Below are 15,384 nucleotides of genomic sequence, written 5' to 3' on the forward strand. Positions count from 1 at the left end.
AATTCCAGTTGAGCTATTTCAAATCCTAAAAGATGATGCTGTTAAAGTGCTGCACTCAATATGCCATCAAATCTCTAAAACTCAGCAGTGGCCACAGAATTGGAAAAGGTCAGTTTTCGTTCCAATCCCAAAGAAAGACAATGCCAAAGAAAGTTCAAACTACCACACAATTGCACTCATTTCATGCACTAGCAAAGTAATGCCCAAAATTCTCCAAGGTAAGCTTCAACAGTATGTGAACTGAGAACTTCCAGAAGTTCAAACTGGATTTAGAAAATGCAAAGGAACCAGAGGTCAAATTGTCAACATCTGTTGGATCTTAGGAAAAACAAGAGAATTCCAGAGAAACATTTACTTCTGCTTCACTGACTACACTAAAGCCTTTGACTGTGTGGATCACAACAAACTGTGGAAAATTCTTAAAGAAATGGGAATGCCAAACCACCTTACCTTTCTTCTGAGAAACCTGTATGCAGGTCAAGAAGCAGCAGTTAGAACTGGACATGAAACAACTGACTGATTCAAAATTGGGAAAGGAGTGCATCAAGGCTGTATATTGTCAACCTGCTTATTTAACTGATATGCAGAGTACGTCATGCAAAATGCCGAGCTGAATAAAGCACAAGCTGGAATCAAGATTGCCGGGAGAAATATCAATAACCTCAGACATGCAGAAGACACCACTCTTATGGCAGAAAGAGAAGAGGAACTAAAGAGCCTCTTGATGAAGGTGAAAGAGGAGAGTGAAAAAGCTGGCTTAAAGCTCAACATTCAAAAAATTAAGATCTTGGCAAATCCAGTCCCATAACTTCATGGCAAATAGATGGGGAAATGATGGAAACAGTGACAGGCTTTTTTTCTTGGGCTCCAAAATGACTGCAGATGGTGACTGGAGCCAAGAAATTAAAAGACACTTTCTCCTTGGAAGAAAAGCTGTGACAAACCTAGACAGTGTACTGAAAAACAGAGATTACTTCACTGACAAAGGTCTATATAGTCAAAGCTATGGTTTTTCCGGTAGTCATGTATAGATGTGAGAGTTGGACTATAAAGAAAGCTGAGTGCTGAAGAATTGATGCTTTTGAACTGTGGTGTTGGAGAAGACTCTTGAGAGTCCCTTGGACTGCAAGGAGATCAAACCAGCCAATCCTAAAAGAAATAAATCCTGAATATTCATTGGAAGGGCTGAAGCTGAAGCTCCAATAGTTTGGGCACCTGATACAAAGAGCCAACTCATTGAAAAAGAATCTGATACTGGAAAAGACTGAAGACAGGAGGAGAAAGGGACGGAGTGTGGAATGATTGAATGGCATCACCGACTCAATGGACATGAATTTGAATAAGCTCTGGGAGTTGATGAAGAACAGGGAAGCCTGGTGTGCTGCAGTCCATGGGATCACAAAAAGTATGACATGATGGAGCAACTGAATAACAAAAGACAGGTTTGAGGAGGGCATGGCAACCCACTCCAGTATTCTTGCCTGGAAAATCCCATGGAAAGAGGAGCCTGGCAGGCTGCAGTCCATAGGGTTGCACAGAGTTGGACACGACTGAAGTGACTTAGCATGTATGCATGCAAATACAGTTTTATGCATTTGTGAGTAGGTGGAGTATTAATAAACAATCACCTTTATATGTGATACCTTGAAAGATCTCCTCTACTAGAATATATCCTAGTAATCACTAAATCCTTTGTTTCCAGAACAGTGTTGTTGGTCACTAAGTCATGCCCCATTCTTTTGCAGTCCCGTGCAATATAGCCCACAAGGCTTCTTTGTCTACGGGATTTCCCAGGCAAGAACACTGGAGTGAGTTGCCATTTGCTGCTCCAGGGAATCTTCCCTACCCAGGGACTGAACCTGTGTTTCCCACATTGGCAAGGCAGATTCTTTACTGCTGAGTTACCAGGGAAGCCCTAGAACAGGACCTGACACTGTATAGATGCATAATAAAGGCTGAATTGATACATCAATTATAGAAAATATCTTTCCCATTCATACTCTGTAGTGCCTAAGATTTTGGCATGAGGTTGTGTGTGTGTGAAGCGCCACCCTCATCCAATAGCAAAGAAACAATTACATCATAGGTCTCCAAAGCCTCAGTAATAACATCTTTAGTTTTCATTAATCAAATTACTTCTCTCCCATGGTATGGGAGTGGTTAGAAAGCCTGAAGTGCTTGAGAGTTGGGGGGTAGAAATGGCTGAAAGAGTGTAAAAGGAGACAAGAAACAACATCAAGCTTGGCAAAATCTTTACCCTCGACACACTCTACTCTTAGTTCAGTCTTGCCCAGAACAAGGACTTCTTTCTCATGAGACCACAGGCGGTAAAACCAAGAAGCCAGTACAGGGCTTGGAGATGAATGATGCCTGGATTGGTCCTGTTCAAAATTTGCTTCATTTTGTAAGTGCTAGTGGCTTTTTAAACTATTTTCCATTTCTTTCTCTCCCTTTGTCTGTCAGTCCGCCTCCGCCACTTTCCTCCCTTGCCCTGCCCACAAGTGCTCCTTCCCTGGACCCACACACATCCTGATGGCTTTGTTCCGTATTTGCAGAGAGTGTGTTTGGAGGAGTGTGTTTCAGCCAGTAACTGGAAGTAATCACAAGGCACCTGCAGACCAGCTCTCAACTTCCTTGTTTTATGGGCATATAACATTCAGCCCTAAAAGTTTTACAGAACAGTTTTAAAGTCATTTCAACTCGTGTCCTTTTCCTCAAGCCGCCAGAGGTTTTTTTTTTTTTTAGACAGAAGTGACTTTGGGAATCATTTCCTTCCCACACGCCACTCTGGCGGTCTTGTGCTAAAGCGGGGAAAAGTTGGAACTCGGGAATACAGCAGCACTTGGGGAACTTGGCTGTCTGCTACTGAGACTTCATCTTTTAATCAGCAACTTTTCTCACTTTTCTTCCTCTGCACTGTCCTCCAGACCACACAACAACCCTGTCTTATTGTTTTAGTTCATCTCTTATAATCAAAGCTGAAAGGTCTTCTAAGAAGGCATCTGTGCTCCCCGCCAGTCCATTAAGCAACAGCTGTGCCACATGTGGCCACCACTCACTAAATCCAGGGAGCCTCATCCATATTGTGTTCTGTGTATAAGTCCGTGGTACTGGTATGTATTGAGTTCAAGTTCTAGTACCACATTCAGATATGCAAGAAATGTGATCTTTATTTATTCTTATATAATTGAATTTTATTTCTATTTTGAGCCTCTCTGTTGCTAGGTAGTAGAAATTTACTCTCAACATAATTTCCTTTGCTTGGGACTGTATCTAACTGCAGATCTAGCTTATAAATGCCAAGGTCATAGAGGGAAGGTTCATTTTATCCTTAGTATCAGGTGATGCTGATCATCTGAAATGACCCTTATTCCCATCACAGAATCCTCCACCTTCAGGGATTCTCTGGAAGGCCCTCTGTTACCCTTCCCTCTTAGCATCACTGGGCAGCTATGCTTCTTTAGAACCAGGTTCCTTAATCAGGAACCCATCACTGGAATGAGGCAAGATCCCTCCTGTTGTCAGATCATATGCACATATTTTGAATCTTTATCCCTTTATTGGGGTCTCAAAAGATGGACTACAGTCCGTTTTATCTGGACCCACCATCATCTATACATTCCCATTATGTCCTTTTTATCTCTTCTTTCTTCCTCCAGCTTAAGAGAATCTTTCCGAGGCTAAGAGGATGGTGGTGGTGTTGGTAATGTGAGGCAAGGCTTACTTTCCTGCATTTATCCACCATACTAACTAAACCATAGTGTTCTCTCAGTGTTTCAGTGGCATAGGCTTTGGAAATCTCACAGCCAGAAAAGGACTGCTTCTTTCCTTGCTTTTCACTCTTTCATATACCTCCTATTAAGTTAGTAAATGAATGCAAGAGAGTCTGGCAGTAGGGTAAGAGGGAGGGAGCCGAGGAACCACTTGGGTGAAATGCTAGTATTTACAAAAGTTTGCTGAAAGTCTCCACTGCATAGATACTCCTGTTCTGCTCATCAGTTCCTAGAAGCCCTTTTTGGGACAGGTACTGGAAGGTAAATGAGAGTAGAGGAAGTCCGAGAGTGTCTTAAAGTGAAGACTGAGGGGCCAAGGTATGGTTAAAACAAATATTGGTATGTCTTTCTACTCCCTGTTTCAATGTGGCAGGTGACAGCAGAGAACACAAAAGAAGGAATCCTATTGTAGAAGAAATCCCATCCCTCCCAATCTGCCACCAGATTTATCGATCAGCTGTGTTTCATTTTTATCCTCCCAGATGAGGAAAGACAAACATGAACAGTGGTTTCAATACAGGAAATGATAATTAAATTTTTTAAATTAGAGAAGTGATAAGGAAAAGGATTGACACTACCGACAAAAGGTGCCTTGTACAAATCTGACCTACCAGTAAGGTCTCTGAAGCATTTAGCTTACTTTCCCAATCCCTTAAAATTTCCTTTCCTCTTACAATCACTAATTTTAGTCCACTGCAAATCAGTTTTGAATGCCAATATATTGTCTCTGAAGAGATTGGGCACTTGTCTATTTGCAACTCTGTTCATTTCTGTCTTCTGGCTGCCTATGGTCTCAAGATTAGAACAACCTTGAAGCAAAGTATGAGTATTTTAGAAGCAAATCAGAGCTCGTCACAAGAGAGTGTTTGTCTGCCTTGCTTGGTGATGTCTGCTATCACTCTGGGAGGTTTGCCCTGTTTGTGGCCAGACCTTAGCTTTCATTTTCTAGTTGAATGAAGATGGTTAGGTGAGAGCCAGCGAAGGGTGGGGGCAAGTGAGTGCACGTGGCCAGGATGCATTATGTAATTATAATAATATTGACAAATAGTCTAATATACCTGTTCAGTTACTTTGTTCTGGAAAATAAGCGAAATGTTTATTAATCTACATTGCTACTTCAATCTTTATAACCACCCTTTAAGGTAGGAACTCTTGTGACCACTGAATAGATCTGCAAAGAGCCTAGCACTTTTAAGCAATGTCCCCCTAAATAAAGACCAATGCATTCCCAGTGAATGTCCACAGCCAGAGAAGGAGCCCTGGTCACTCCAAAGTGCAGTGGTGTAAGGCCCCACTTATAACCACTCAGAGTTGGGCCCACATATGGTACTGGTAAATAAATGAAAATGGAGGAAACTGTGGGGTGTAGGTATCTGCTTCAGAAAATGGTGCTGATTTGTTTGAATATTAGTGCAAAATAGTCCTGAAAAGTAGCATTTTGCACCATCTTTTCCTTGTTTCTACTAAGTTTCTCCAGGAAAAGCTTTGCTCATTTCCTTGAGAGGGTGAGAATTTACAGCTCCTTGGATCCTCCCTGCTCAGACCCAAATGGAAGAGAAGGCGGGAAGGAGTTGCCATTCTGGCAACTGGACTTAGTTTTTACTTATATTTCATGTCTTGTTCCTTCTTTTTAAAAATTGAAGCACAGTGATTTACAATGTTGTGTTCATTTCAGGTATATGTGTATGTGTGTGTGTGTGTGTGTGCATGCACACACACATGTGTTTGCTAAGTCACTTCAGTCACATCTGACTTTTTGCTACCCTATGGACTGCCAGTCTCCTCTGTCCATGGGATTCTCCAGGCAAGAATACTGGAGTGGTTTGCTGTGTCCTTCTCCAGGGAATCTTCCCAACCCAGGGATCGAACCTGCATCTCCTGAAGCTCCTGCATTGCAGGTGGATTCTTCACCACCGAGCAACCGGAGAAGTCCGTACGTGTGCGTGTGTGTGTGTGTGTGTGTGTGTGTGTACACTTTTTCAGATTCTTTTCTGTTATAGATTATTACAAGATACTGAATACAGTTCCCTGTGCTATGCAGTAGGTCCCTGTTGTTCATCTGTTTTATGTATAGTATATTTATCTGTCAATCACCAACTCCTATTTTATCCCTCCCCTACCTTTCCCCTTTGGTAACAATAAGCTTGTTTTCTATGTTTATGAATCTATTTCTGTTTTGTAAATAAGCTCATTGGTATCTTTTTAAAATTTATATTCCACATATAAGTAATATCATATGATATTTGGTTTTCTGTGTCTAACTGACTTCACTCAGCATGACAATCTCTAGGTCCATCCATGTTGCTATAAATGGCATTATTTTGCTCTTTTTATGGCTGAGTAACTATATCTATATAGACCACATTTTCTTTATTGACTCCACTCTCAGTGGACATTTAGGTTGCTTCCATGTCTTGGCTATTATAAATAGTGCTGTTATGAACATTGGGATGCATATATCTTTTGACTGAGTTTTTGTTTCTTCTGGATATATGCCCAGGAGTGGGATTGCTGGATCACATGGTAACTCTATTTTTAGTTTTTTAAGGAACCTCCATACTGCTCTCTATAGTGGCTGCACCAATGTCATTCCCCACCATTCCCAGTGTAAGAGGGTTCCCTTTTTTTATACCTTCTTCCATTTTCTTCTTAATGAAAAAAGTTGTCAACTTTTTTTTTCAGATTTTGGATGATAGTTCTCTTTAGATTTTGAATTTTTATGCCTCCCTGAAGTGTTGGCATAAGCCTGTGTGTGTATGTGTATATGTAATTATTATGAAAATGTGGAAGAACTTTTATAAACTAAACCATGACGTAAATTAATGTCTTTCATCCCCATATGGGTGTATCAGTGTATGTGTCTCTGAGTAACTAAAATGCACTCCTCTAATAACTTAACCAGTTTGCCTTGGCTGGGATAAAGAGGGACTGAGACCAGCGTGGGGCCGCAGGGCACAGGAGGAGGAAGGACAGCACACAGGGGCGGAAAGGGTGTGAGGATGAACAGGCAGTGGTTGGACCACTTGAATGTCTGTAGCAGAGCAAGATGTACTGTCTGTGGCTGCTCATTCCCAGCCTTTCGCCTTCCCCTCAGGCTGCTTAGAGATGGGAACACAGCTTACCAAGCTGAGGTGGTGACAGTCCATAACATGAATTATCCACATGGTGTCTATGATTGTCTCACTCAGTCCTGCATGTGAGCTCTCAGAGGCCCCGGAGGAGAACAGGAAGGACTCTCAACCATAAGCCCATGGAGGCCCCTCACTTTAGAGATGAGGAGGCCTAGGGAAAAATTAAAGAGCGGGGCCAGCATCACATAGCTAGCCAGTGTCACATTTCAAAGTCTTTAAGTTCTAATGCATAACCTGGAAGTCCAGCGGGCAGAATTACCATAAGAGGTCCAGGGTCTTGTACTTTTTCCTTAACAGGTATTGGTGTGCATAGCACTCACTCCTCAATGAGAATATGCACGATGCTATTTAACCCACATATAGTAACTAAGGGGCTTCCCTGTTGGCTCAGACAGTAAAGAATTTGTGTGCAATGCAGGAGACCCAGGTTCTATCCCTGCATTGGGAAGATAGAAGAGAATGGCTACCCACTCCAGTTTTCTTGCCTGAAGAATTCCATGGACAGAGGAGCCTGGCAGGCTGCAGTCCATGGGGTTGCAAAGAATCAGAAATGACTGAGTGACTAGTAACTAAACTCATTACAAGGCATTCCATACAGATAATTTGGGGCTGGAAGTCTTTGGAATCAAAAACATGCTGCTGCTGCTGCTAAGTTGCTTCAGTCGTGTCCGACTCTGTGCGACCCCATAGACGGCAGATCACCAGGCTCCCCCGTCCCTGGGATTCTCCAGGCAAGAACACTGGAGTGGGTTGCCATTTCCTTCTCCAAAGCATGAAAGTGAAAAGTGAAAGTGAAGTCGCTCAGTCGTGTCCAACTCTTCACGACCCCATAGACTGCAGCCTACCAGGCTCCTCCATCCATGGGACTTTCTAGGCAAGAGTACTGGAGTGGGTTACCATTGCCTTCTCCGAATCAAAAACATAACTGTGAGTAAATATGCCCAAAGGCTTTTGCTTGGCATTAAAATTTAAGTGCTATCTGGTTAAATCTATATTCTCCTTCTTTGATAATGTATCTTAAAGGTACAGTGGAGGAGAACTCTGGCCAGTTGTCCTGAGCATGGAGGAGACTTTCTGGCAGGGTTGAAGATTTGCATTTTTAAACTTCTTCTTCCTCTTATAAATAACCAAGTTGACTGAAAGGAGACTGTGAATATTTTTGGATTTGGAGAAATCTTATCTAGTCTTGAGGCACAGACTTCTACAGGCTGAGAGGTTGCTAAGAAGCCCACTGTTATCATGACCACGCTCATATCCACTCGGAGTGCCCTGGGGCCTCCCTGCCTGCAGCCCTATGTCACTGACACATGCTACTTTTGCCAGCCCTTCTTACTGGAATCTTACTTCTTTCTTTCAGCTCTAGTTCCTTTCTCTACTGCTGGAGGAGATCCCAAGAGGACTTGGGCTAGACTGACCATAGGATGAGGAGCTATTTGATATTTGCTCAGGGGCAAGAATATGGATAGAAAATAACTATTGATTGGGAAGCTTTTTGGTCTTTGGGTTAGTATTCCATGAATTGTGCTCCAAGTAATTCAGTACTCCAAATGACAAAAAGTATTCTGTCCCAAACAAGTTCTATGTCCAAACAAGTATGGGGACAAAGGATTAAAGAACATTGTTGTAGGACTTCTTAGAACTCCTAATGTAACAGTTCTCAGGTACAATGTGAATCTTCAGAAGGTTGGTATGGCACATTTTTCTCAAGCACATTTAACCACTGAGACTTCTTTTTTTTGCAAAGTATCACCCAGGACCAGAGTTTATAAACATAATTTGGGAAAAGCTACTCAGCATAGACACTCAAAACTTATAGGCAAGTTACAGTCTTTCAAAGTTTGATATCTGGCAAATTGGTGTAGGTATTTTTCGGAGAACAGAAGTGTGTTCTCTTACAATCTTCATAGATGCAAAGGTTGATATTGCTGTTGGAGAACTGAGAGCATGATGGAGTATGAACTTCAGTGATGATTATTACTAAAACTGGATATGTAAACGTGAAAGGGAAGGCATCTTGAGAAGTGAACATATTTCAATTTACCAGGTTTATTCAAATAGTAGGCACCCTGGATTAAAAAAAAAAAGATCTGTTTTCAAACTGCTTTTTAACTTTATATTGATATAATAATGATGTACAAATGAATAAAATTATACAGAATACAATTTTATGAAAGACTAATGTTGATTTTTTTCCCCCTGGAAATAATAGAAATGATAAACAAGGGACTAGTTCTATTTTAGATGTGAAAGTAGACAGTATATCTGAGGACAAGTCTAAACATGCCTTGGTTGATGTCAGCATGACTGACTAGACTGGAAGAAACTAGAACTTGGATTTAGAAACTGTCCTGCAAATAAAGTAGTCACTAAAAAGGCACACTGAGCTGCCCATTACAGAAACCAATGGATGTGATGCTGGATACCCTGGTGATTGTGTTCTGCCCATAAAGCCATGTAAAGTAGTTGTCTCTCAGGTATTGTATAGAGTTCAGGGTGGATCATATGGAATACCATCTGGCAAAAGAAAGGCAGGGGGATTCTTCTGGGGGCTCCTGCTCTACTCAGCAGACTGCTGATATACAAAGGGCTTAGGTATGAGGAATAAAGCAAGTCCTGGAAACTAGGATCGGATCCAGGACACAAGGGTGGGGCCAGCCTGCAAATACAGCTAGGGTGACTTTGAAGCCTAGGGTTGGTTGGTCCAGACCTGTTGACATATGCTGTTCCAGGTTCTGGAGATGAGAATTGGTCTGATCCTGATAATGTTTAGGGGCAAGAAAGGAAAGTCTTCCATGGGGAGAGGAGAAAAGCAGGGACCAGACAGAAGTTAGGACACTCAAAGACCCTAAGCCTTTTCTTTTGTAACAATAGTGATACCACTGGGTGTTTCATCCAAGTCCATATTGGATGTAATGAACTCTTCTCTGAAATACCTCTCTTGGTGTTCTTGGGGAGACTGGGAGAAATGAGGGTGGAACATATTCCCTGCAGTGCCTCTGACATTTGGAATTTCACGATAGTTTTCAGTTGGACCTCCCTTTGTCTCAGTGGTTGTCGGTTCCTTGAGAGCATGGCTCATAAAATCAGAAGCAACATGTACAGCTGTCACTTACTGAACTCTTTCAATATGCCAAATGCTTTAAAAAAAAGAGAAGTGTTATTATCTCTACTTTACAGACCACAGAACTGATCTAGAATGTCAGATAGCTGTTCAAGTCCTCAGAGAATTGCGTGTGCTTTCATTTAAGACCAATGACTCTCAACCTGTGAAGTTTTAAAAAATATTGAGTCATGTGCCCTATCCTCAGCTATTTGGATTCATTTCACTGGGGCTGGCATTTGGACATCTGTATTTTTCAACACCCTGAGGTGGTTTTAATGTGCAACCAGGGCTTGGAATCTTGGCCTTCTATCACGTCGCCTTGTCGTATTGTTATCCCTGGTGTCCAGTACAACACTGACCCAAGACGAAGGTTAGAGACATGTTTATTGATTAGTTCAGAAGGTGTTTGTGGCTGAAGGGAAGAGCAGGGGCTGAATGCCACTAGAAGTTATAAACTGTTCCCCTTAGAGGCTGGAAATGAACACTGTTTCCAGAAGGCAGAGGCTGGCTATTCATTATATGCTTAGAGATATTTCGCAAACCTTCCGTTGCAGGTGGTGTTGTCCTCAACCCAGCCTATTATGGCATGCCTGGCCACACCAACATCATGATCCATGAGGTGGGGCATGTCCTGGGACTCTACCATGTCTTCAAAGGGGTCAGTGAGAGAGAATCCTGTGATGACCCCTGCAGGGAGACTGTGCCGTCCATGGAGACAGGAGACCTCTGCGCCGACACTGCCCCTACTCCCAAGAGTAAGCTGTGCCAGAACCCAGAGCCTGCCAATGACACCTGTGGCTTCACCTACTTCCCAGGGGCTCCATTCAACAACTACATGAGTTATACAGGTATCACCACTGTCCTGATGGATTTCTTTTCTGTTAAAATTACATGGAGGCCTTTATGGGCTGGGAGGGTGGAGGTATGAGAATTAGAGAGTATCATCAAGAGTCATTCATGCCAGAGAATTGAAGCGTATTTGTCATGGCATTTATTTTTCATGTCCTTGAAGAACTTACAGCAATACTGAATTTTGGAGCAGTTTCATTGACTACATTCTCCTCCACTAAAAATTAAAAGAAAAACATACCTCTGACACAGATAGTTAAAGAGGGAGAAAGTCAAACACTCTTGAGAGCCCCTTGACCTCTAGAATTTGGTTATCCTGCTTCTTTGCCACATTCTTAGGGATTTACTCTGAAGGAGAGTCCAAAAGTGATGGAGAAAGAGGTTTTGGGGTCAAGGTGGCTGTTTTTACTGGTTTTGAAGTTGATCAGAAAGATGGCTCTGGTTAATGTTAGGCTCAGAGTTTCTTTTTCTTTTATGTTATTTTAAATAGTATCAGATTCTCATCTTCCAACACTAGCCAAGGGCTGATTCTTAGTCTTCCTATAAAAAATGGTGCTGTCTCACTTAAAAATGGTACTTTCCTGGTCCTGCACACAAGCTTTGTCTGGTTTTGTCGTCTTGGATTAAGCTGCTTCTTTATCCTTCCACATCTTTCCTGTTTCTGTCAAAAAGCAATACTAGTCATCATCTCCTGATAATGGACTTACATTTATCCCTAAAATTGCAGAGTGATGTGATTTGATGACTTATCCTGGTGGTGAAGGAAAGAAGTAATTTTTCTATAAGGTTCAGGGACTTGTTGGTGATAAGTTTCAGAAACACCACCCCCTCAAAAAAAAGGTAAATGATAAGATGCTAGCCATGCCTTTGAAGGGAAGAAAGAGTGCTGGACTAGTCCTATCCATGACCCATCAATATATTCCTATCTAAGTCTAATCTAGGCACATGATTCAGGCACATAAAATTCATAAGGACCAGCCCTCCAGCGTCCCCCAACAAGCACAGTGTCCCTTTCCAGGGCAGAGGGACCAGACAATGGGGTGCAGAGGGCAGAGCTCTTTAGACACCACCTTTGAAGTGGAGAGAGAAAACACCTAAGAAGTAAGGAGAGTGTTGTGTGCGCTTTCATGGGAAAAGACCTGGAAACTAAGATAACTCCCTTTCTAATCTTATGAAAAGTGTCCTTAATGGGGAATTTTGCCAGCTCCAAAAGGAAGTTGGGGATCACCACTCCCAGGTGTGATGCTTCCTTGACGTTTTGGCTCTCTTTCCTCGAGCATCTCCACTGAATGCTCACTAACCTTGGCCAAAATCACCAGGCATAAAGCAGGTGTCTAACTCCACACACGGTCATGGATAAAGGGTCATACGCTGAAACACTGCCATCTTGTGGTTTCCTGAATAAACAGTGTCAGCTCAGAGCAACCTGTACCGCAGGGCTTGAGTCTCTCACTGGCCCAGCCCGAGGTAAACCTCAAGCCCAATTTGCTTTAGAGATAAGCCACTGCTCTTCTCTGCCTTCTCTTTCCCATCTCCAGCCTAGACACTTTCTGGCAAAATCTATCCCCACTCTGGTGGACCTTTCAGGGTAAACCTCCATGTCTCTTGCTCCCTTTTGTGTCTCCGCAGACGATGACTGCACTGACAGCTTCACCCCCAACCAAGTGGCACGAATGCACTGCTATCTGGACCTTGTGTATCAGCAGTGGAGCCAGAGCCAGAAGCCCACCCCCATCCCCATCCCCCCCATGGTCATCGGGCAGACTCAGAAGTCCCTCACTATCCACTGGCTGCCTCCGATTAGTGGAGTTATGTATGACAGGTGAGAGGGCGCTGGCTGCGGGTGAGCTGGTATCTTTCTCCGTGGCGTTTCTTATGAATGAGGGAAAGAGTGTGAAGCTGGGGGAACCCCAGTCTGTAACAATAAGTGTGCGCTGTTGCTCAGGGCTGCCTCTGCTTCCCTGCTCCGTCCTTATCTCCTGAGCTGGGTTCCTGGGGCTCTCACGTAAGCCAACACCGCATCACGTGGGCCTGCTCCTTGGCCAGGGGCATCTCTGATGTTTCCTTATGTCACAGATGGCATGATCCCAGGAGCTGCGGAGAGGCTGACAAATGTGGTAACGATGGTCTGGCAAAACTGAGATGGCACTTGCTTCCTGTCCAGGTCAGCTGAACAGGAGTAAGGGGCTTACTACTTGCACAGTAGTGTCTGGAAGAAGGGAAGTGCAGCGTCTTCCTCCAGGCAGTTCTGGGGGTGGGTGGGTAACTGGCTATTCAAGCCACGTATCAGGGGCTTAACTGGTTCGGGTGGGTGTTTCTAATGCCTCTTTTCTATCCTGCTATACCTTGTGCCTGCCTCAGTTATGGCTGTGATAGCTCGTGCGATCATCTGTTCATTCTCCTGTGTGTTCCACCGCTCAACTGGCAGTTCCGAGGGGGCAGAACTGCTTTCTGTTATCTTGGTCTCTTGGCCTGCCACAATACACACCTAATTCATATTTAGTGAAGAGAATCATTCTAGCTAAAGTTGGTTTTTATTCATCCTCTGCATATTGCTGTAATGATTACCAGGAACATTTCTGTGGCAAAGAGAGACGGAAGGAAAAGGGTGACCTCTGACAATTGGTGGGAAGATGGGGGATGTGGTTTAATGGGGAAGGGTCGGAACCGCATCCACGACCTGCTCTCCATTTTCCTGAAACCTGCCACTCTCTTCTAAATAACCAGTGGTTGTGGTTTACTGGGGCCTTCTGTGTGAGAGGCGTTCACTATGTGAGATATTTTACCTGGAATTATTCTCTTTAGTCCTCGCAGTGAGCCCAATCGCTGCTGTATCAGTGAGGAATCCAAGGCAGGGTAGAGGTGAATTGGGTACATCCCCGGGAATTTCAGAAATGGAGGATGTGGAATAGATTGTGTCTGTGAATTTGGGGCTTTCTCATTGAGCAGGTGGATAGCCCCCCGTCTGTGTGTCCCACTTCCTTTCTGGGTGCCAGATCCCTGCTGAGGAGACGAGTGTCCCTGAAGCACGTTCCCATGTACTCCAGCTTTTCCGAAAACCTAGGAGAGAGGACAGGCAGAGACAGGGATGGGAGGAAGCAGGTGAACCATTTTGCAAAGTGGCTTTCCCAGCCTTCTGAGACCTTGGTACTTCGCTAGCCCAATGTGCACTTCCTGCATGATGGTACTTAGACCCACAAGCCTACAAAGCAGTTTAGATTTTCATCAGCCCCCAAGCTCCCACAGACCCCTTTTGTGAGTTGACCTATATCTCTGTGATGTGTGGAAGAAACCTCTTCTGGCGAGTGTGACCTTGGGTGGCTCTGGCTGAACAGTAGGTCCTCCGTGGGTATGTGCAAACCCACATTTTTACATCAGTTTATGTAACACGTGTAAACAATTTAATCTTTCAATTCTCTCTCTGGTACAAATGTTACGATAAAGCAGACATCACTGCTGGCTGGCTGTGAGGCTGTTGGCAGAAAAGGCTGCAGTTGGCTTCCTTTTCTCAGCGAGGTGGGCCACAGCACCGAGGCCTCACGACACGTGTGTCGGGGAAACTCACGTCACGTTCCCAGGGATTTGTGTCATGCTTGGAGTTGTGTTTACTCCTCCCCAGTAGGTATTTGGAATCCTTATGTCAGAGAGGAGCCCAACCACGCACGCAGCGGCAGCCCCGGAAGAGCCAAGTGCATCAGGGAACTGTGGTTTGGAATTGTGTCCGCGGTGGCCGCGAGTGCTGACTGCAGGCAGGGGTTGCAGTTAATGACACCTTTTCGTTGCCAAAGTCCTGGACACTTGATGGGATTTGGAAACTTGCTCAGAGGAATTAAGAAATTTTTGACTGTAGGCAGTTCATCTCTCTGAGCCTAAGTATCCTCACTCGTAAACAGGGATGGGAAATAATTTATGAAAAGTATCTCGTGGGGCAATGTCAGGTATTAGGCACACACTAGTGTGCTTAATACACAGCAGCTAGTAACAGATAGGAAGGCCAGAGGTCCCCAAGCGGCAGGAGGGAATAGACTGCCAGTGGCAGGCCTTTATTTCCTTCTCTACACAAAGTTGAAAGAGGCTTCTTTCAATTCTGTGTTGAAGACACCTAGTTCTGCCTTGAGCTAACCAATGTGTTTTTCTTAGGGAAATGTTTTCCTTAAGCTATGTTAATGAAACTATGTTATCTGCTTTGGAATCTGCCTTTCTTCAAAATGGTTCCACCTAAGACTAACTTTTTCACTTTTCTCAAGCCGTGGGTCCATAAAGGCTCAACAAACCAGTATTCGTGTCAATTGTTTTATGGCCAGGGGATGACACACCTCCTGCCATCCTATCTCAAAAATGTACATTGTGGAAGAGCAGCCTGGAGAAACTCCCTCGGGCTTAAGGTGTTTCTTTTATCTGATTAGGAGCTAACAGACAATGGCTCAGCTAGTAAAGAATCTGCCTGCAATGTAGGAGACCTGGGTTTGATCCCTGGGTTGGGGAGACCCCCTGGAGGAGGGAAAGGCTACCCACTCCAATATTCTGG

At 43.8% G+C, this 15,384-nt stretch overlaps 1 protein-coding gene across 1 annotated transcript in view; it reads left to right on the plus strand.

Moving 5' to 3' along the window:
- Positions 1-15,384, plus strand: part of PAPPA2 (pappalysin 2) — a 318,373-nt gene that overhangs the window by 133,642 nt on the left and 169,347 nt on the right. Inside the window, exons 4-5 of the mRNA XM_069546135.1 lie at positions 10,562-10,855; positions 12,486-12,678. Of these exons, the coding sequence (XP_069402236.1) occupies positions 10,562-10,855; positions 12,486-12,678 (487 nt within the window). The remainder of the gene's footprint in view (positions 1-10,561; positions 10,856-12,485; positions 12,679-15,384) is intronic.

Source organism: Ovis canadensis, chromosome 12, assembly GCF_042477335.2.
Source record: "Ovis canadensis isolate MfBH-ARS-UI-01 breed Bighorn chromosome 12, ARS-UI_OviCan_v2, whole genome shotgun sequence".
NCBI classification, from domain to species: domain Eukaryota; kingdom Metazoa; phylum Chordata; class Mammalia; order Artiodactyla; family Bovidae; genus Ovis; species Ovis canadensis.